This window comes from Anopheles marshallii, chromosome 3 (genome assembly GCF_943734725.1).
Source record: "Anopheles marshallii chromosome 3, idAnoMarsDA_429_01, whole genome shotgun sequence".
NCBI classification, from domain to species: Eukaryota; Metazoa; Arthropoda; class Insecta; order Diptera; family Culicidae; genus Anopheles; species Anopheles marshallii.
Window position 1 is genome coordinate 50748222 of NC_071327.1, and position 24063 is coordinate 50772284.

The following is a 24063-nucleotide window of genomic DNA, read 5'->3' on the forward strand; positions in this document are numbered from 1 at the left end:
AAGTCTCATTAAAATTCATTGGCGTTAATAACTGTTGCCTCGGACCTGAGTGTATGTTTGTACGTTACGAATCTTACATCGGCTTGTGTAAGAAAAGGATACATGTAACACACACACACATACATGATGTCTTGCACAAAGTGCCCGATAGGACGTGTGGTGTACAGGAAGAAATCACTCTCATGATGATTTCTATTTGCTTCCCTCCGAGCTACGCTTGTTGCCACATTACATTCCATTTGATGAAACATGTTCCAACTATTCATCAGCAAGCTTTACATTTCTTCACGATGTCTGTCGGTCAGATGCATGAATTGATTAAAAGTTTGACACGTCCATTCTCTGTGTCAACACTGTTAACTAGTGTGACAGTGTGTCGACCCGACGCGCACATCCACGTGGTAAAGTGCAATGATTCGTACTTGATTTAAATTTTTAATCACCCAACTGTGTGTGTATGTATGTGTGTGGGTGTGCGGTAGTCCTCATGACATGGAATGGCTATTCGTTCGTACATTTGTTCCGGTTTTTACCTTTCCAAGATATGTTTGAGTTACAGAAATCTCGCACACGATTTGTGCGCGATCGAGCTCAAATAATTGGCCTCGGACAATCTGATTTGCAACTCTATAAATATTCTATGCTTGCTAACTACTCTGCGGTGTCGATGCTTTCGGTAAGGCTTTTTGCGTCGGATATTTTTAAACCAAATTTTATCCTTCCCATGTTCTGGACAACATTGTGGAAACTTTTACACGAGCACCTCGAAAGCATATGCGGAACTTTTACAACTCACCCACCCTATCACCCTTTTAAATTCTGAGGAAACCGCGTTGCCCAATTTTAAGAGGATTTTAAAAGCAAATCAATGTTGAGTTACACACGTAACGGTGACGGCGGTGTTGTTTCATTAAACAATTTACCGAAAACTATGACATCGGCAGCATGTGGTGATGTACTATCCTACAAAAACTATTTGATCAACTAAGCTCTTCATTGGAAAGTGTTCTATTTTTTTTTTCTTTGAAGTAAACGTCGGCCAGGCCCTGCCAGGTAATGTTGTAAATTTATTTTAGAATTTCCCATCATGCTTTACTTTGTTGCGAATGGGTTTGGCGGTGATACAGATTTCAGAACCTTCTCATCGTGTGGCTAATTGGTATGTCAACCCTTGTTGATTAGGAATTTGCATTCTATCCTGCGGTATTTCTTTACAACATTCCTGTACATATCGAAAAAAAAACCACTCCCAACAAAAACTGTTGCTGGTCATCTATTTCCTGAAACTTTAGCTACTAATTGCAAGGACCCATGTAGCCCTACGTTAATGAATATACCTTTGTGTTGTATATTTACGGAACCGACCTAATGTAAAACTTTCTTTCATAAGTCATTAGAGGTTCCATCCATATTATCTGTTTGCAACAACATGTGTTAAATTTTCTGTGATAAACTAACAATTTAACTGTTTTTGTTGTAAATACATCTTGACAAATACTGATAGAATATATTTAAAACGTAAATCAATTATGTGAGGATGTGATGTGCGATGGGAGGATCCGACTTGTTCTGTACGGCCAATTGATAAACGAATTTGCTTTGGTTCTCAGTTGGTCACACTGAAACTAATTCTTAAAAATGTTGTGCTTTTACTCCCAGAATTTCTCAGAATTCAGATCTCAGATTTCGTTCCCTTTGTGTCTCATTTACATTCGTTTCGCTCAGTGCGGCTTCAAATAGTTCCATGACAGATACATAAAAATCCAATAACTTACTACCTCCGTTTCCAACCAGTTGCACTATCAGCCGGTTGAAAAATGTAAACTGTTTGTATTTACTCACACTGCAGCCTTTTTGCATCTCCGGTTGCGAAATAAAAATCATGTGGGTTACTCACCTTCCCGCCCTCACACAATGCGCTAGCCTGTGTATGTGTTTGGTATGCAAATTTGCGAAATATTTTAATTATTCCACTCCGATAGTAAAATGCCCGCCCGTTGCAGACGGTGTGCGTTTGCATCGTATATGCATGGATGCAACGCTGCACATTTGCGCACGGGAGCATAAATAAATCGGATGTAGGCCAATGGAGCTCGCCAAACCGAACAGCTACGCGTCCAACATTCGGAAGTGGGATGTGGTTCGAAGAGGTCTCGTGGCGTTTGGACATGTAGTCGGTTACGAAATGTTTTAAAATTTGGACCATTACAAATAGCGCTCCAATGCCACTTGTAGGATGCAGAAAACGAACTGCACGCTGGCACTTTCACACAAAAAATAGATGGTACGCTTGCAGGAACTAGAGCTTACAAAGAGTGTGAGCACTTGATACAAATGTAAATCGGACACTCCCGAACCTTTTTGCCAACGGACCAGAAATTGGGTGAATGATGATGAAAGGATAGCAATGCAATTTGCACACAGAGACACAAACTTTTTTTTAGTTTAGTTTTTTAGTATTCGCTACAATTGCAACACACGGAAAACGAAACCGAGGTTTCACAATTCCGACCAAAAATCTATTGCACAGGAAAAAATAATAGTAAATGAATGGTAAGGATGGTGGCACGGCGTGTATTCTACGTCCTTGTGATAGGGATGAAATGTTGTTCCTATATTCATAGGCTTCATCAGTAGCGCATATGTATGTGATTGTGCATGTATGTAGTTATGTTTTGAACATAATTTGTGTTGTTTTAATGCTGAACAAGAACTGGAAGCTCTGATTTCATGTTCCGGAAATGTATTTTCTATGTTCCGATTTAGTTTCTCTTTTTTATTGTAATGCTTCGAGCAAAGTTTCGAACGATGATGATGTACATGTCTATTTTAGATTTAAAAAATGAGCAATTAATTGTGTTCATGTATTTACCTTTTTTACTTTAAAAAAGCCCAAAATAGACACTAGTGCAAGTACAACCTGCTCGAAACGCTTTTGAGTTCAAGCACACGTCATATGCGAAAATAAAATAAAATATCTGACAGTTACGAACAGAAATGCTGTGACGGATGAGCAATAAAAACTCTCCGTTCTATTGCGAATAAAATATCCTCGTGGAATCAATTGAAGATTTTTTTCAACCTAATATACCTGTTGTCATTTTAGTTACCGCGCCTTTAGCATGCCTTGAATTGTTGTAGGACTCTGCTGAAACGTTCAAGGTCGTGCGACGCATTCTTGCCTTACCAATATCTCTTTTCTGTTGCATGGATCAACACCACCACTCCATCTCAGTCTTGGTTCTACACATCTTCGGTAATACACCTACTACTGAACTGCCTATAACGACTTCAAGGCCTGGGTCATCTGGTGCAATTCTGATAGTGAGTTAATCGTAAAACTCATTCAGATCGTAATTCTACCGGCCTTTTAATGATACTTCCTTACAAATAGACTAAAAGTCTTTCTGAGCATCTTCTTCTCTAAAGCGGTTAAGAAGGTTTCGTCAGAGTTTCGTAGTCCTAATGCTTGTCGTAATCATGCGGGTTACTTGAGACAACGTAATTTGGCCTGCTTTTAAGTCTCCAGGCATCTCTGGAGGAGCTCGACACAGTTAAGTTCCGTGTCTTGCTGTTGTCCCAGAGGACTTTCAAGAATGTGATTCAAATTCCTGAACTTCTCTTTGTCGCAGATATGTCGATGAGAAGCAAGACACAATTATGCACATGACAATAGATTTACCAAGTGAAGAAGTTCCTGGTAAAGCGTGTTATGACATCTTACTGAATACGTTATAATTATGCATCCTAATGAATTACTCAAACCCAATTGTAGCTTCTAATTCAATCGAAGGACAATCGCTTCACAACGTTTTCATTAAAATAGCAATGCAATTACGATCAATTGTCAAATTCAAACTGTCTACAATGGGAACTCCCTGTGCTGAGAAAGGTGCAACACAATAAGATGGTTAGTGCAAATTTATTGCCATTTATTGACAATTGATTCCAAATGGGAATTAATTTGAAAATCTGTTGAAAACATTCAACATTCTTCGATTCGGGCAGAGAAAATGGGTATGAACAGTACGGGGACCAACTCCACATTAGTGTATCCTTGGGAAATATCGAGTTACGGCGGGTATGCAAATTAACCTTCATAATTGAAATACACATTTCAACACGACTACACTCGCACCAACCATTTTCGACTCCTGGGGATCATATCAAAGCTCTTGAGCAATGTTTCTACCGGTAAGCTGGAATAGGTCAGACACACATTAGGTGATTGAAATTTATGCTTCAATGAATGTTAAGGTGCTGAAGTCTGTTTGCTTGCAGAACGTGATCATAAACGTTCGGATCGGATGTGTTGTTTTGCGGCATGTTTGTGTGCGTGCGAACTTTAGGATTATTATACGTACCACAAGGTTAGTTGAATTTTGAACGTTCATCATGGAGTGGTGAAACATCGTTTGTCTCCCCCTTAAACTTCCGCAGTATCTGGTGAAGCATTTGCTGACAACGTGAAGCTTTTGCTTGGCTTCGGTTGATTTCGAGAGAATTGAACACGATTTTTCGCTGATGTTCTGACAATAAAAAAATCGCACTCATCTCCATCGGCAGGTTCTACGGGGGATGGTTTCTAAGCACGTTTTGTTCTCGTAGTCAGGTACGGCCTTTTATGCAAACTTCATGGGCTCCACTATCTGGCACGTAGGCTCGTCCGGGAAATGCGTTATTGCTAACATTCCGCCACAATATACCCAATGATGCCAATTTTTCCCTTTCGCACAGCGCTCAAAGGGCCGTTAGAACGATTGGTAAAAATTCAAATTTACCCACCGTGTTACACAAGTAAAAATCAATTTATTAGCATGACTAGGCGGAACTGGTGTGGCTAAAGGGGAATTTGTTGACACCGGGAGAATGCTGCTTGCTATGTAGAGCCTATGCGCGATGCGTTCTAAACGAATCATCGTACGCGTAACGGCGATGACGACGACGGTATTAGTAGAAGCGCCAGGCGTGCTTTCGCACGACAGCCCATGAGCGAGGCAAAACCATACGCACACGAACCGGTCACGAACGGGTCACACACAGGCATGCAAGTAGAGCACACATTCCTGGTCCAGCCACCGTGATGCCGGTGGAAACACGCACCGTGTGCATATTTTGTGTCGCGGCGGGGTTCGTTTTCGTAAATTGGTACGCTCTTCGGCGGAAATTGGTTTAGTTTTCAAGACACGCACACGGATGCGCAGCAGTTGGAGTCTTTTTTTTTGTTTTCTACAGCAGAGCAACCAACAACAAGCAGAAAAGAAAATCTTTAGTTCGAGAAGGATTTCCACCCACGTACGTAAGTGTGTGGAACGCACATCGGAAGAATGCCACTTTTGCCCGATCGCGGTTTTGAGTGAGCAAGGTACAACATTTTCAGAACTCGCCGTGAGTCCTTCAGTTTTGTTTTATCTCTTTCGTTGCTCCAATGCGTCAAAAGGGGTGATTTTCGAATATTTCACCCAAACAGCATAAAACAAAAATAAAATGGGACGACAACAGCATATCGAGAACAAAACCGGGCCAATATGGTCCATCTTGCGGTTCTACCACGCGCCACGAACAATGGACAAGAATTTTGCTTTGAAGAAAAGTTTCCACAACGGTGTGGGTGTGTGGGAAAATTCGCTGAATCATCTACAAATTGCCCACAAAAAGTTGATCTTTGTCCGTTTTTTTTTCTATATTATTCTTGTGCTTTTTTCATCCATATTGTGCATTGTTTTCGACATATTCCCCATATGTGTTTGTATGTGTGTGTTCGTCTACATCCTTGGGAAACAACGATTATTGGGAAGTATTTTGTGAAAGTATATGAAATTCTTCTGCAAGCCAAATACATGCACGTAACCGATGGGAAAGATGAAATGAAACTTTTCCGTTTTGCCTTCAAGCATCCGTCGAATGATCAAACGGTGATGGTGTTCTTTTATTTTATCGTGTCCCTATCACTTTGCATGACAGACAAAACAGCTCTCGAGTTGCAGGGAAACTCTTCCGGTGATGGTTATTATGGGATATGTTTGGAAAGGAAAAAAAAAACCCGCACGTTAAACAAAAGTTCCGTGAATGATCCGTCTTTCGAGCATGCTTTTGTTCGGTGTGACCTTGATGGGTAAAAGATTGGGGATGTTAAGTCAATGCAACACACATGCAACTTGAATGGAATAGTTGTACTAATAAAAAGATGATTACAAAATGATGCATGAGGTAAACTGTTGAATTAAATCATATGAACCATCGATTTTTCAACCAATTAAATCCTTATAAAAATCCTAATCAATGTAATGGGTTTAAGCAGACGAAATGTAACAAAACAGTGATTTATAAAGAAAGGAATAATGTTTCGCAACTAAACATTTAAAAAATAAATCTTTACACTTACCACCCTTGGGGCGTACAAACATGTTCATGTCTTCAAGAATGTTGGTTGTTTGTGAACACGCACTCACGTGCCACCACAACGTGGCCAAGCAACCACGGTTCACTTTTTAAGGGGGTAGTATACACATCTCACGTAGGTTTTTTTGTTGATAAATTTACAATGTTAAGGAAAGCCGAATTTTGCACGCAAAAATGAACATGAAGGCATCCATACAAATACCATCTTTTTACTGATAAAGACGAAAAATGTCCACGTTCGATGATAAATAAAATTTTGCATAATGTTAAAAATTAAATTACATTTGATTCCTGTCTGTAATTCATTATGTTCTCCAGCTTGGAAGGCATGGTTTTGAAATAATTGTAAACATTAGCACACTGCTCCACTTTAACAATAGAATGGAGCATTTTAACATTGGAACAAAACGACTTAGCAACTACGTGTACAATATACGATCAAATGGACACTCCAAAAAAAATGGTTTGTTAATAAAATGATTTTTTTTTAAATGCATACTATACTACCCCCTTAATATTTGCCCAAGTATGTGTATCTTAAGCTGAATGGGTGGAAAAAGAAACGGAGCGGTTGCAGTGGATTGTGGATATAAAATTAGTTTCAAGGCATAAACAACATGTTGTTCTAAACAGTAAACAGCTTATTCTTGATGAACTCAAAGCAGTCAACAGCAGCAGCTTATGCTGTACGTGTGCAAACAACGCACATGAAAGGATTGAAGTAGATGAAACGGTTTGAACAGTAAAAAATGTCCAAAGCTCTTGCAAAAGCTACCCTGGGTAATGTTTGTTTTGAGGAACGTGTTGTTTTCGTGCTAAGCTACAATCGTAAATGAAGCTAAGTAGAAGCAACAGTTCAAAACATTAATTCATTGCATTACAACGCATTAGTATCCTTTTTAACCGTGTGATATATTATTTAGTTTATGAAATTTAATTTACTATTGCATTTAATTATGAGAATGAAATTTGCTGCCAATGTTTTTTGCATCATCCTTATTTTCATGCGCATATTATATTCCTTCTTTGTGAAAACGCGTGTACGTGTTGCAACAGTTTCACCCTTATCTTGTATCAGCAACTGAAACGGTTATTTAAAAAGCCATTACTCAACTTGTAGGTATTTTTTTCTCCCCTGTCCAGAATATGTTGCAACAAACACCACATGGCTGTGTAGAGTAGTGCTTATCATATCAGCAATTCAATCCAATTAAAATCACTTACATTGCAAACGGTTGTTCATTACTGGGCCTCCTACCTACCTAATGTGCCCAATTTAATACTCTTCGGGAGTAAAACCCGCTCAAGGGTCGATTGCGTGAACATAACATTTCAAACTATGCTTCTAAAGTGGATGGAAATTATGCACACGATCAACGGGGGACCACCGCATGTACGAAATCGGCTCAACAGTCAGTAACTGCTTAAATGATCGCCATAAAAGGTACACAAATGTCACCAAACGGGGATGTTTGGGGAACGAACGTTTTCGTTGCTCGTAGTGCCTCGAGTGTCCACTTCATCAAGCCCCAAGGCTCGCCCCGATAGTTGTGGAAAATGATGGATTTGTTTAGTGGCAGCAGTGTAGGGAAAATGTTTACACCAAACATCGTTGAAGCTACTCAAGCGCACTAAATAGTTAGTCGACAAATAGGTGTCATTAGTTATCCTGACAGTTGGACGTATTGTTGATGTGTTGAGGATTGGAGTTAAAATTTAGATTCCGTTGATGAGCAGGGGGTTTATTGTGATGTTGTTGAGATTATAAAATGTGTAATTTGTGATTGTACGCAGTATATCATCCTTCACCAACAATTGTAAAGCTTTATTTATTGATAAGGTTCTTCTTTAATAACATTTTGCATTAAGGAATGATACTACTGCATTATTTATGTATCGCGCAAAATTATAAAAAAGCACAGCCAAAATTTTAATCAGCAGGATACTTTATCTGAAGCTTCTGCTTCGTTGGATTCTAAGAATCAGTATCAAGAAAAAAAGCCCAAAATAATTGCAGAAAATTGAGGAGCTTTCCTTGTGCTTGGATAAAAGATAAAATCTAAAAGGAATCCATCTCCTGGTGCTGCGCAAAGTTGAAAATAGCCCGAAATTCCATAAACTGGCATTAACAATACACATTTTCCCTGCTCTTTCACTTTATTTGGATCACTTTTACACACATTTGCTACATATGTAAGAACACGCCTGTCAACACATCGGGCTGTTTGGAGATGTGTACGCGTAAAGCAGAAGAGCTTATAAAGTAATTTCATGATTACGTAAAGATCCACGAACCCCGTTTACTGTGAGCACTTCGCCATATCTTCGCCATTCGATATCACGCCGTGTAGGCTTGTTCTCTGCTACCCTTAAGCCATCAATTTGCGCTGTGATAAATTACATTTTCCCATCGAAAGAAGCTCCCCAAGCGCTAAGAGGTTACGAGCGAGAGAGACGGATAGATGAGGTTCGTCAGCTTTCACTTCACAAGTCGCTTAGGAAACCGCTGCCTTGTGCAAAAAAGGGACACAGTGAGGCATTACGGCTCGGTGCAGGCACCCATATGACAGCTAAATACACTTCCCGGCGATTCACTTCGAAACATTCCGCGAGAGTACATCGGCCGGTGGGAAATGTGAAGAAAGTGGCAAAAGCTGCTCCATAGCAAGGGTGGTAATTTTGTTTGTACTTTATTGTGTGATCTTTTGCTTTGCGTGCCCAGGAAAAGGCCCTTTGGGCTAGAGGGAAGATTGTGCGAGCCTAGTCAGAAGCATTTTGCCCGTGTGAAGTATCAACGACAGTGGAAAAAGGTTTCCCTCGAAGCGCACTGAAGAGATGTCTTTTTTTTTGCTCCTCTTAAAGACAAAGAAAGGGGCTTTCCCCCAGCCCATTTTTTGTTATTCCAATCCGAAGGGAGTAAACGACAAAGTGTTCCGTTTTTTTTATAGATGGCAACTTCTTTCAAGTCATACCTTAACCGATGCAAGCTCTTTCAGTGAGCAAACTTATAATGAAACTGTATTGGGATTTAGAATTTTCATCCAACCGTACCTGATAAGCAGAGTTCAACCGACATTAGTCATATTCGTCGCTCAAAGGACGATCGCATAACTCAAGTGTGTAGCAAATTTCCTTCTAGTCTCACACGCGTTGCTTCCAGGTATTACTAATTTCGCCTTGATAGCAAACGAGAAGGCAGAAGCTAATTCTGTCTACGGCAAAATCATCCAATTCCTTTACGCTCCGAGCAATCGAAAAGAGTGTTCCTCGTGTTGTGTGTGTGCGTGCCGTACAGAAAGAATTCCTTTTGCAAACTTTTACCAACCCTCTCCCTGTCGTAGGGTAGAGGAATGTTGCACAAACTCTCCTTCAAGCCGATTAGCTCTGGCAGCCATGACAGCGAGAAGTTAATTATGAAATTTTTCAATTTATTCTCCTTTAAGTGGTTTTCCACGCATGCACACATACAGACACACGCATTCGCACATATCAGTGGTGAGGATACCGTTTTCGTGCAGATAAACCGTAGAAAGATAAAACAACATCGGCGCGGAACAAATTCTTCATCTGTAGTCAACCTGTAGAAGGGAATGCTGTATGAAAACGGTTGGCGGTAAATAACCAAAAAAATAAATTTAACGACGGAGAAATTGTTTTCAAATAGGTCCAAATTTGCTAAGTAGACACAGGCACCACAGTAAAGTTCAGGAAAAACGGAAGAATCCGTATATTTCGTGCACGGAAAGTTTTCATCTCACTCCCATTTTCCAACTAATTTGCGCATCTTTGCCAAAACAACAGCAGCACACCAGGCGGGGACGAAAAAATGCAAAACAAGCCTTGTGTGGTAAAGAATCTTCTTAATATCCTGCACAAAGGCACACTAGAGATCCAGTACAGTCTGACCACAAATTTGCCCTTGGGGTTAGCACGGGGAAACGATGCTCTCACATGAAAATGATTGCTTTCCCGTCCAAGATGTATGGTTTCTTTGGATGTTTTGATCAATTTGAAGCGGGGTGAGTGACTTTTGTAAAGTTTCTGCTTCATTAGTGCAGGCATTTATAATCGAGGTTTGATGAAGATCTTTCCCAAAAATCTTGTTGAAGATTGCAGGTACACCGGAATGTTCATTAAGAACCTCGCTTCGTAAATTGTTCGCTCTTGTTTGTCGTTAGTATCCTCTTATTCATTAAGTGCTAGAACATTGTTGACTACATAATAAATGGTAAAAGTGCTCAATTGTTAATCATTTGTGAAATTTCTGAGAAACAGAAAACGGTCAGAAAGATTACTTATTTTTAATTGAAATATATAACGAACGCTTCATCAGAGATAACAAATTATACAAACCGAATGATCGAATGCTTCTGTCAAACTCTGCTAATTAAGGATAAAATATTTTAAACGCTTTCTTGTGCGATGTGATAGTACAGTGAAAGTAAAAGCAACGTTGCTAAATTATGCGAATGAGACGGTAGAAAATAGTAAAACTACATTAATATTTCCCAGGCTTCGTGTTTTTCCGTGGGGCAGTTTCAAGGGCAAAACCGAACACTTCAGACTTGCTCACACTTTCACTACACCAGACATCTTGTCCCTAGTACCTTAATTCATCAACTACAAACGATCAACATCTTCTTCGAAAGACATTCACCGAAGCGTTCCTTCGTTCCTTCGGTGTCGCTCATTTGCCGAGCGCAATGAATCGAAATAATTATTGTCGTTTGAGGATTTCCATGGTTAAACTTTCTTTTTTTTTTGGTCATTTCAATAAATGTATTTTAGACATTTCGTCTAGCCCTTGTGGTCCGTTTTGGAACGTGCTCTTTCGCTAAAAACAAAACACTTACTGTTGAGCAAAAAAAAAACAAAAAATGATAACCGACGATGGTGGGAATATCGTTGAGAAATTTGAAAGAAGCCAAGCGGACATGTCTCCTTGCACGATCCTTGTTCTTGGCACAAGAGACAGATGCAAAGCCTTAATCGATTGTCTGTCCCTACCCCCGAATCTTCTTCTACTGATCCGAAAACGTCACTCCCACATTTGCATAATCTTGCAACCCTCCTTAATCGTGCAGTTCCAGCAGTGTACCGACCTTTCACACAGTAGACAGTGGGAAGAATTATAAAAGTGTAGAAAGGTCACACCGGTTCGTGACTCGAGTCTGGCCAGATTTGCTTACAAAGGATGTTGTGAGCTGCTGCTGCGCCTGGTGACGGATGCCACCGGATGTCACCTTGACGGTTTCATTTTTGCATCCATCGATCCATTTCTTTGCTCCTGCAAGTGCCTGCTTCTTTTCGTCACAACTCAAAACTAGGCGAGCTGTTTCGGTTCGCCCCTTATCGCATCGGGTACAGCGCCAACATGTGATATTACAGCCTTTGGGGATCTGCACATTCTACAAGCCAAAACGTGAAACTAGTCAACGAGCCATGAACACACCATCATCTTTTGTCCGAAGAGACCGTACCGAAATGTTCAATCGGTTTATTGGAGTTTGTTTTAAGTTCCGACCGTTCGAGTATAGACGAATGCATCCAAAAAAATAAAGGAACATTCTCCATTTTATTCCATAAGTTCGCGAATCCTTCTCTTATTGTTGGGGCATGTTTGGTTGGTACCGAGAAAAAGGGATAAATCCCATCGGTAAATCTCAGAACTCAAATTGATGTTTGACGATGATGTCCTTGGAAGACATCGCTTCTCGTCCGTCCAATGTGTTAGTCCGCTGAAAGACGTTCGGTATCTCTGCATGGGAATGTGCTCTTTGCCTGGAGCTTTGCTTTGTTTTGCTTTCGGATTCCACGGTTTGCGCTCCGATGTCAGATAAAACCGTAAGGGAAGACCCTTTAATCAGGGCCTCTTTTTCTGTATTTTTGTCAGCTCTATATTTTATCGATACGGAGTGTCGTGAGACGTGCACTTTTCGTAGCTTATGATTGACTTTTGCCGTTCAGCTATTCAAGCGTGCATGGAATCTTCACCGAGCAAGCGGACGGATTGTTTAACTCTAGGGATTTGTGCTGCGATAACAATCCCTTTCAGCTGCTGAATCAGACCTCCGCGCAAACGTACTGGATTGTCTTGCAAACGATTTGCCCTGGCGCGGGAGAAAACTCCCGATCGATCTTATTTCTATTCGATATGCATACATCGATAGGTCATGTCAAGAAAGTATGTGCATCGGTCGGGTTGTGAGTGTGGAAATTGATGCACGTTCTCAAGTGCATTATACACATCTTCTGTGCAAACAATAGAGAAGGTGAAGGAAAACTATGTGTTATCAGATGCATGCAGATAAGAATTCCTTAGTTCAGGAACTCAATTGTTATCTTAAATAAAAATATACTTATTGATATACTGTAAAGGTTAAATAAAGTATGAAAAATGTACAATATGTTCGAGAAAAATGTTTAGCATTATGTAATAAACATCACACAGACAGTAACATTAATCAGCCATGAACCCTTGCCTCGAAATGATTGTACCATAGGAAATTAAATTATGATTATATTCCGTTCCCGTGGCTGAGTCGCCTTTCCACAAATTTCCCTAAGTGTAGAAAACGAACGACCAAGAAGGGGGTTTCTCTTAATATCATACTTTTAAAAAGACATTAAACCCCCGACAACTCCTCGCATACATACGCCCAGCGAACAGTAAACGAGCGTATCGGTAAACACTTCATGAACTCACACCTCTTTTGGTGGGGGGTAGATTCGTTATTGCAGCAGGTTTGCATTTCCCAGACGTTCGTATTTTGATTCACGGCCACAGACCATGGAGGAAGTGGGAAAATATCTTACAATTATTGGTAGAGGTCGGACGGGATGGTTCAATTTTGCTACCCCTTTAAACATTAGCATTATTATGATGTGCTAATGCAGCTATTGCGTGTTTAATTAAGTGTACTACGAATGGAAAATTGTAACGATTTTACGGAAAGGGATAAAAAAAATCCACAAAAAATGGGGAGGAAACCACTCTGTAACATTTTTCCGATAATGTAGAAAAACGCCCCAAATCGATAATTTTCTTATGCTTCGTTCTAGCGCCTACGATGAGCAGGGCAAAAAATCTTTTCGCAACAGTTTATAAATTGTTTTCATGCTCTTCTTACACGTTTTCCTTCGCAGACTATGGTGCAACTATGTAGAAGGTATATAGAAAAACAAAACATGTTTGAAAATTACAAACAGCTGCAAGCAAAAATACTAAAAACCATAATGTTCATCCTCTCGCACGTCGAAATAGTTTGGGGTTGGAAAATTATGATGTTGATACTTCTGGCATCCGTCAGGAGCAGTTTTTCGCCAGCCCACGCCCCCATCTACCTTACAGCAGTGTGCCAAACTACCACTTCCTGCATTGCCACGTGCACTCGCTTGCCAATGCATAAACTTCACTTCACAACTTCATTGCTCCTTTGTACTTGTGTACGATCTGTGGTAGTGGTGCATGATGATGATGCGTACTATATTGTTGTTGCGTGCTTCGGAAAGTTTGTGTCGGTGAAAAACAATGGAACCCATCAAACCCCTTTACACACCACTGCCCGTCCCTTGGTGGGCGAAACATGTCAAAAACTTGTGGTAAATTGGCGTACACTTTGCTGGGTGGCATTTTCCACGCCACACTCTGAGAGGCGCACGGCATTCTTCAGTGTGAAACTGTAAAAAATATGTTCTAAAGCAAGTGAATATAGTGCGGTTTTTCCTGCAGAAGACTAAGGTGAATGTTATGCCGCTGTCGATTACAATCACTGTGTGCGCCCGATATTATCGGTAAAATATTGCAAACAAAGAAAAATCCTGTCAAGACTTGCAACTCGTTAGAATTGTGCGATCTTGTGCAGAAAAACTTTTTACTGCATGGATGCATGCATGATCGTAACCATTTTATTATTTTTTGCCTATAAATACGCTCTGATGTGTTAAATCTCACTTCACTGAGTGACTAAAATATACTACAGTATTTACCTGAATGTTTAGAAGTTTGCAACTGAAGACGAAAAGCTTATTAAAAATAGAAGAAGCAAAACATCACTACAGGAAATACAATTTTCATACAACAACACACTCCCGGCGTGTCTCTGTGGCAGCCCTATGAGTCTATCGAGCAATTCATGTCCACGCAGCTGTGAAACATCTCTAAATTGTTCATACATTTTTACACTACACGTACACACACACTTCGTGCATGATAAATAATCTCGCAACAAAAATGTGTTCGAAAAACATACCTTCAATCGAAAAGCTACTGCTCGCGTGGCAAGTTCTCCATTTCCCAACAACATCCATACGGTAACGGTAGCAACGAGAGAAGAAGAAACGGACAACCAACGAACGGTGCAGAGACGAGCACATCAGCAGGAAAAGTTTAATAACCATCATAAACAGTTGATGCATGCAGTCGTCGTCGTTGTCGTCGCTTGGCGTGTGTTGTAGTCGCACTGAGTTTCCAATTTCCGGAAGCAATAACTCAACCAATTCACAGTGTGATATGTGTGTATGTTTGCTTTTGGTTGTTTTTTTTTCTTCCTTTGGTTCTTTCCCATTTCCATACTTAGTAACGTTTGTTGCACTGGCATGTCCTGCTCCGGGAGGTGTGCAAATCGTACCGAAACGATGCAATGGTTGGATTTGTTGTGAGACATATTTTCCTGCTAAATATTACATGGACAGGAAAAGCGAGCGATATGGTTGAAGGATTTTTTTTGCCAGTTTCATTTACAAGTGTTGCAGAATAGGATTGAATTTGTGTAACAATATATCGTGCTTGTAGTAAACGAATCAATCCAAAACCAGTACACAAGTGACGTCGGTTTTAATGGGAATAATTTTATACTAAAATGTATCACTACAACTGTTGCATATATCGATGTAATTATTGCTAGTATTACGCTTCACACCTTTAGAGAGTAGTTAACTGTAGGTTCATTTCATAAAAAAACCTAAAAAACTAATCCACTCATGTACACACTTTACTTTGAGGCGTGCAAAGAATGGAGTTAACTTCTAACGTGTCAAAAACTATTATTGATAGAACAAATTGTTGGTGTTTTAAATCATAATTTAATTATTTTCTTTGAACAAACGATTATTTATTCATGCATCAGAACATTTTCCATCGCTTTTCACTACCTTTACCCAACGTTAGGGAAATTATCAGAACCCATCATGAAAGCACAACGCCTCTTTGGTCACTATACTTTTAACGATCCAATGTTAGGCCATAGCTTAGCTGGAGAAGTAATACTCATAAGAAAATGCTCATTCAACCGGAATAGATACATATCCTTCAAGAATATCAGTAGTAATGTCCGGGAAGTGCAGCAACGAATACTACAGCACAGTATTATCATGATGTAGAATAACTTTTTCGCCCCTCGTCGTTTTATAGTATTGTGGTCGCAATGGTCAACTTAAATCCATCAAAAATCGTCGATAAACATTGGATTGCCGATGACATTTTCGGTTATTGGTAGCGGTTCGTAATAGACCACATCATAGTCCCTCCAAATGCACAGCATGATATTTCCTTTTGATCATAAATTTTGGGGTTGACGGTCGCGTTTACGCTATTTTGATTAGTATGGTTATTACCTCTTTACAGTGCCAATCATAATCTAATGTAAAAAAAACCCTTCCGCCCTTGGAGCAGTTGTTCACAAATCAACTGACAACCGATGACTTGATATGTCACTTTCCAAGTTATTTCCATTGTTTTTTTTTTAACAATGAGGGGGGTGAAACGAAATGGTGAATTAGTGACAAGCTTCAACTGCCCTTGCGAGTTCGTATGATCTTATATGATTTTCTTCAATTATTTCTTTAGTTTTACGTCTTCCCACCTTTGTGGCTATGTGACGTACAATGTTGTCAGATAAAACAAATAAACTAGTTCTGCATTTAATTAAGTTATCTAATTTGAATTTACTGAAATAGCTCTATAAATTACGTACGACCAAGATATTATTCAATATGATCACTCTACAATTCTGTTTTTATCCTACGTCGAAGGAACTTTCGAACAGTTCTCTCATCATTTTGTTCTCTTCAACTGCAAAACAGGTTCACTACGGCGAATCGTATTTGAAGGATTTTCAATAAAACTTGTCCGTACTGACCGTCCGGTTTGCTTAGTCACGGGCACAGACGTTTATTGTTGAAAACTTTCACCAACGAAGGCATGAGTGTATGCTGAATTTTCCGCGGTAAAATTGTTTTAATTTTCTCTTTTTTTTACACCGAAACCATGAGGGTTTTTTTTTTATTCTGTGTGTGTGTGTATGGTTGCGTTGAGTAGTACTACGCAATAATGCTAGGGTAGCTTTTTGTGATCGAAATAATTGAGAAACGAATTAATCCATTAGTGCTATTTCATGTTTGCTGGACGTTTTACCGCTTGTGTTGTTTGCCTCACCGCTAGTTTTGTTCGTTTTACGGAACAAAACTGTACCGCTGGTGACAAACATAGCCGGTCGCTTGATTGCATCGATGAAGTTGTGTAGTTATTTTTGGTAACCTTGTTTGCTGGAATTTCTCGTCATTGTTACCTTGTTGAACTAAACATGAAGTTGGTGAAGGTACTGCTGAACTTTGACCGTTTGTAGATGGATATTTTACGTGTGGTTCATTTTGGTTGCCATTAGTTTGTCGAACAGTAATTTAGCTATTAATTCAGTTCACTTGACTCATTGATAAAGTTTCTAAAATTGGGTATAAAACCACGAGTAAAAATCTTAAAAAAGCATCTTTTGTAAAAATTCCATTAATATAAATTTTACCTGAAAACAAACGAATCGTGACGAAGACTTAGCGTGTAACGAACACAGAGCTAACCGGTATAGAAATTGGGACACTGTGATTTATCGCACGTAATAAACGTATCGAAGCATTGAAAAAGGATAGCTTCACAAGTTCGCCTGTTGAAAGGAAATGGTCGCACATGAACACACCTTCGTACGACGATTACCGGTCAACGATCTACCCAACGGGGTGCAACAATTCACCTCATCTCACCTCTTTTTTATTACCAGATCCAGGTTTGCCAAAACCCGCAAGTGTTGCACCGCAGGAAAATAGCATCCGGGCAAAATGATCGCGCCCTCGCGCTTTCTCTCACTCCGCTCTGGCTCGTCTTCCTTCGATCTTTTATTCCGCAATAACCGAAACACGTTTGGAAATATAAACAATCTGATAAATGATGGAAATAAATTTGAGCAGGAGGGCTGTTTTTTATTAGTTTCGGCAGCTTCTCCGTTGATGTCGACATCGTCTGCGGTGGTCTCCTTGGAGGTCCACGAGCAATATTGATGGTTGCGCAGGCAGCTGATTGCATTTCGAAGAGCAACTATCAGAAAGTTTTATTAGTTCCGGTAGGAACAATTGAACTTTCTCCACAGCAATGCGACCGTATTCGATGAAATGGTGGTGGAGAAATTATTGCCTTCTTTATGTATTTCGGTGTGGTTATTTGGACGCTTCAGTTCAGCTATATTTTGTTGGAAATTCGTTCGATTTCGATTTTTACAAATTGTTAAATAATTTACTTATACATTTTTATACATCTACAGCACAGCGCACGATAAATTGTGTGTCGCGGGGTAATTTTAATGAAATTACCCCTGAAGCACATCTTCATCACAATGCAGTTATGCATGTAATGAAAGAAAATGAGTCTAATAAGAAAGGAAATAAAGCAAAACGCTTTCATTTGTTTGTTCTGCACGATTATGTGCTTTGCAATCAGACCCGCTGACACCCGAAATGCGCCAAGATTGACTTTAAGCGCCATTGCACATCCGAACATCAATCACTTCTCTTCCCGACGTTGTATGACTTCTTGATGCTTTTATGGTAGTTTTGTGCTCCCTTTATCCATTTAGCTTTCCTTTGATGATTATGACACCGATCATTTGGCAGAGGGGAAAATCATGCACACATACAAACACGCAGCACCCAAAGTACGTGGACGCTAAAGCGTTAAAATTGTGTTTGCCCCGTTGGTAACATCTCATGATTGGAGAAAAAGAAAAGTTCCTTCGACAACTGTGGTATCATACTTCGCGTTGCTTGCAGGCATTTTCTACTTTCCCGTTTTCCATTCGTGCTCTTCTTCTCCTCGGAAAAGAACGACCCCAACGCACCCTACCCAGTGTCCGTGACAGTTATTAGCTTCATTCTGATTTTTATGATTATTGGTTTAATGGAACTCGCCACTGGCTCTGGCTGGCTGGCGACAGCATCATCCGTGCAACCGTGGTACACTGCAGTGTTTCAATTGTGCTGGAAGGGAATATCAAAGGAGAAAAGAAAAACATTCGTAGGCGGAGAACTGGACGTAAAAGAATTATGGACATGCGACAAAAGGCAACAACGCGCCTTTTACTTCCCTTGGGAGAAATTCGTCTACGCTTCGGTTGGCTGTGAAGATGGACGTTTTGTAAATTGATCCTAGTTCCACTGCTTTCCTGCTACGCACCCCCTCGCGGTCTTGGGCGGTGCGTTTTGTTTGACTAATAGATTTACTGTGATTTTTATTGAATCTACTCACCCCGACGCGTATGATTAAAAGGGCACACATGTATAGGTTTGTGATGGTAAGGGTCAAGAGGAGAGTGCCGAACAATGATGAGCTTCTTTCCATTTTCTCCTTTGTTGGTTTGTGGACGGAAGTAAAGTGAACAAAGATGGAAATGAAACTAGTGTGAGTCATGTCGACGGGATCCCAAGAGGATAGTTAATGGTATTTATCTTAACTAACTAATCATTCCTTCAGAAGCGAGAGGCAGATTCACGCTAGCACAATTTGATTCTCAAAGCATGCCTGAATGTGATTAAATATGTTGCGTTTATTATTAGTTTAGCATTAGCTGAGCTCGTTACATTCCGATGTCCTGTTGTGATATTGTGTTATCATAGAATTCCATTAGTAATTTTCTCTCTCGTTTTGGTAACATCCTGTAAATCTGTTGTGATCAAAGGACGGGTTTGTCTCATGCAAAAAGTTTCAGAAGCTACAATTCGAATAAGGAAGTTTTATGCTGTTTTGTTGTCTTTGGAAGCAATTGAAGTGCGAAGCGACTTACGTTATTACTACTTTTCAGGAGCAAATTACATTACAAGTGCATTACACTGCAAAGAGTACTTATATGCTTGAATTCCTATACCCACACACACACACACACACACACACTCAATTAAAGTTATCTTCTTAAGAACGCATCCCCTGGGAGGAATTATTTGTTGGAAAGTTTGTTCTGCCGCTTCCAGCACACGCTAAACGCTAGCGAGATATGTAAGTGCACATCCCCTCGTAGGTCTCTCTCAAGGTATGCGCACACGCGGCCATTTTCTATTAGGTAAATTGCACATATCAAGTTATTAATTGTTAAAGTTATTACAATAAATTATCGCACAATCTTCTGCGAGTGTGCTGCACCGAAACTTGCCCACTTGCAGTTGGGTAGAATTTATGGCAGCAGTGAGCTTCTTGCGTGTGTCGCCTCTGTGAGCATTGCATATGTGACATTTCGCGTGTGGTGTGCAGTCGCTGTTCCGGCACATCCTTTTCTGCAGCCTCTATGCTGCGGCTGATGGATCTTTGCGACACCGACGCTCCGGACGTACTCACTGTGGCAGCAGATCCACTAGCCCGAGGTCCCAAAGGACCAAACCTCTAACCGGCTTCTGAGACGTTACCACCATTACAACGATGCGAAAGAGACGCTTGCCGGCAGGAAACTTCTCCTTCATGCGAGGTGCCATAAATTCCAACGTCAATATTCATAATTCTCTTCCGCATTCCCTGGGTACACGATGCGAGGTAAATCGTACCTTCTGCCACCTGCCGCGAACGGGAGGCGCCTGGCGGATCCCCCAAGATGGAGGCGCCTGGTTTTCCATCGTCCATTGGGGTCGGCGAGTAGTGTCACCGGCAGAAGTGATTTTGCCATGTGCAAGATACCGTGGTTATGCATTGCATTCCCTTCGGCCAGGTGGGTTCAAATAATTGCGAACCGCATGATTTCCCGCCCATGATATCGAGAGAGTGACATGGTGGTGAAGGAACGGATTGCAACGAAGAAGGCGCCGGTAGTAGTAGTTTATGCGGAGCTGTTCCTTTCTCCCCAGGTTTTTTTGCTCTCGTGATAGAAACAATGGGGGTGGAATTTACTGAAGTTATTAGAGAAAGTATAATTTATATTTATCGTACTTTCCCCATGGGAGAACCATATGGTGGAAAGGTACCAGCACACACATACTCTCATGGATGGTTAGAGGCCACTGTCAAAGTAAAAGCTCGCGTGCTTTCCGTGTCGGAGAGGAGAACAACTTCCAACCAGGAAACGACCGACTAGCGTCCCGACCATCAGGCAGAAACGGCATTGTAGGTAAAGCATTGCGCTTACCGTGTTGTTTATTGTTGGAAACTTTCTCTATGACGGGCAAACTGTTCCATTCTGCTGTTTTGAGCAGCAACACATGAAGCAGAAAGTGGAAAAACGTTATGCCCATTTCCATCAATGATATGATGGGCGGGTGTAAAAACGCCATGTGTCTGTCGCGTTTGCAGTCAATGCAACCGATGCAGAAGACAAAGTTGCAACTGAAGCGCGGCTCAGTTAGGGGATAGAATTTAGAGCGAGAGGAAAAGTATCAATTTGGAGGTATTAGATATATTCCGTTCCTGCCCCCATCATGGATCTCTTTACGCAAGTATTGTTGATATTATATTTGCAGTTACTGCTGTCATTTGAAGTGAAACTTTCATCATTCGTTCGCACGGCAAACAGCTACCATTTTCAATTTCGTTCCAAATATTCAATGCGCTTGTGTGTGCATTATCACGAGTTTTGTAAAATCGTTATGCTAATGGTTGTTTTTTTTTATTTCAGATGTTCGATTGCAAAAACCATATTCGAGTAATACAACCCATGGACAGTGGTAACCGATTGTACATCTGTGGCACGAATGCACACAACCCGAAGGATCTGGTGATCTATGTAAGTACATTGTTAGATTGTAATATTTGTTATCTTTATAACGGTTCTTGTTTCTAGTATATTTAATAATGTTTTCACATCAACCTATTACATCCAAGCGTATGAAATTTCATTAACAAAATTATCCCTTTGTTAAACTCCCAATTTCAAGTGATTTTTATTTTTTTAAATTGATTTCACATTATAATTTTAAGGTGTATTTTGTACCAGTGTAGCTTCATGTTTCAATTGTGCTAATTTTTGTCATGTTTTGTGGTCTGCGTAGTACACATAAATTAGACCTAATGTTGCGGCACCGCTGCACTTATCCTTTAAAGAGACCGTCTGGTTTTCTGTCTGGTTATCTTTATTTTAATAAGTTGTTATAATCAAACAATTTCAACGAAATTCTAATATAGTCCGCTGTTGACTGTACTGTCGCAATAGAGTTCGTTAATAGAGTTAGTTTTCTCTCCGTCCGCTCTTTTTATTGCATTGCAGGAGAGCAGAACCTATCAACGGTGGTACACAACCTACCCTTGTAGGTTTTTTTGGTTGACGTTTACCTTCGCTCTACATTCGCTATTTGTTAGGCCCAGCAACTAATTTCGTCTAAATTTTTTTCTGCCTTGTCTGCATGTCTGATGACAACCAGATTTTACAGGCGAAATTTTGAATGAAAATAATAAACAATTCAATTTATTGATTTGTGGACATTTTGGATGACAATTGTGACTTTGAAGGAAGGATTTGGTGAAGAATTATTAAACTTACTCCAAAACGACAATACAGTCTTACGATAACATTAGCTGGAGCTTGAGCTATAGAAAATGTAATAGTGTGATGGCGCGTTTTGTGAAATTCAAAGTGCTAAGCGTTCTGTGTATAGCCTCAACTAAGCTAAATGTCATGGAGTACTCAATAATGACAATTGGTTATCTTTATCGTGTTAACTAGCGTGCGTACTCCTCATCAGAATGTTGGACATTTCCCTCAAGAATCATAATGGCATCAAATGGACAACAATGGAGCGGAAGGTCAACTTGAAGGAAGATTCGGTTTGTTTTTTTTTTGTTGGATGAGATGTGATCAATTTCACAAATGTACAATCTTTGGAGGCCACAAAGAGAATAACAATGGCTGATTAGATGCGTGACAGATAAATAAAAGGTTAAAGACAGCAGGTATTATTGATTTTACATAAAACCTATACAATTGTTACATTTAAACGTTCAACAACTGAAATTCCAAAGATGGTCTGATGAATTTAATGTATATACCCCCAATGTTGAAATTTTCCTAGATGGGCAAGAAAATACCTCTCCACTTGGAATCAAATTTTGTACATTCTATAATGAATGAAAATTTTAACACGGTCTCGCTAAACCATCTCTTCTAATGATTATAACCTGTTTTTGATTAATCCGAACATAAAACAACATTTGTATAAAGCATTTGCTTTAAAGCTGTAAAGTTATCAACGTTTAATGAAGCAGTGGTTAGGGAAAAACCTTTTATAAACACGCCTTATAAACAGCCTATTTGCGTTGGAAAGGAACGAGTATCGCTAACTACAATCGTCTAAAGCGAAAGTCTCAATTACCATTTAGAAAGGTCGTGAAAAAGGGTGGGCGCGATTCGTTCATTAGTGAACAAAAGAAGATCGCTTTGTATGAACAGTAGTGGTGTTCCTTTATCTGACCCTACCCTTACTCATGTGCACTCGTCGGAAAACCGTCCACCGTTATGTGTCATATACTTTTCACCTTTCTCGAGCCGAGTGGGTAAGTCAAAAATCAAGCCATTCATACATGCGGCATACCATGGTGCCAAAGAGAGGAGCAATGCACATAAAAAGGTGGAGTGCAATCCGTTTTTTCTGGCTTTGCAGTTTACAGCAAATAAGGTTTTTTTTTTACACTGTCGGTTGCATGTAGGTGTGATGTTGATGTCCCCTTTAAAACGTGTCACCATAAGAAGAAGCGCAATGCACAATTCGGTGATGGTGACGGTGAAGGTTTTAATGGGGAGTAGTTAAAACCGCGCACCACCTGCGGGATTTAAGGATGAGCGGGAATAACGTAGAAAAAGGGCCAAAAGAAGAGTGAGACATTCTGCAACAAAAGCAGCAGATGAGCTGCTCGGTGGTCATTGCCGTTTGTGGCTTGTTGTGGCCGCGTACCTCGGGTGGCTTCTGCTGCTGCTGTCCCGTTAAAGCATCATAATATCCTCTTAAGGCATAATCCGTTGCAATAAAAATTAACGCCGTGCGACCGGCGCCGCACCATTTCGGCCAGGCATTATATTCCACACTCCCACTTCGGCACCTCGCAATGAACGGACCTCATTTGTTCCGTATCATAATGTTATTGTTTCCCAGAGTGGCCTTTGCCACGGTTTGCTTTACCTTCGCCTGACGTCGTCGGATTTATATAGCTGCCTTCGGTGCTTGGGGAATACTTACACAAAAAAATACCCGGTAACCGGAAAAAAGGAACGAGAAATTCCTATTAGTATATCCCCCATGATGTTGTTTGCAAATTGGCAGATACAGTAAAAGATGCCACCTGCGTGCAGCCGAAAGTGCTTCCGAATTCATAGTACACGCATTATTCCTTGGTGCTACACCGCCGAGATGGTTGTGGCCATGTTGTCTACCGCA

At 40.3% G+C, this 24063-nt stretch overlaps 1 protein-coding gene across 1 annotated transcript in view; it reads left to right on the plus strand.

Annotated features, from left to right (window-relative positions):
- LOC128715163 (semaphorin-2A-like) overlaps positions 1-24063 on the plus strand; it is a 221634-nt gene that overhangs the window by 160693 nt on the left and 36878 nt on the right. Inside the window, exon 5 of the mRNA XM_053810045.1 lies at positions 21315-21422. Within this exon, the coding sequence (XP_053666020.1) occupies positions 21315-21422 (108 nt within the window). The remainder of the gene's footprint in view (positions 1-21314; positions 21423-24063) is intronic.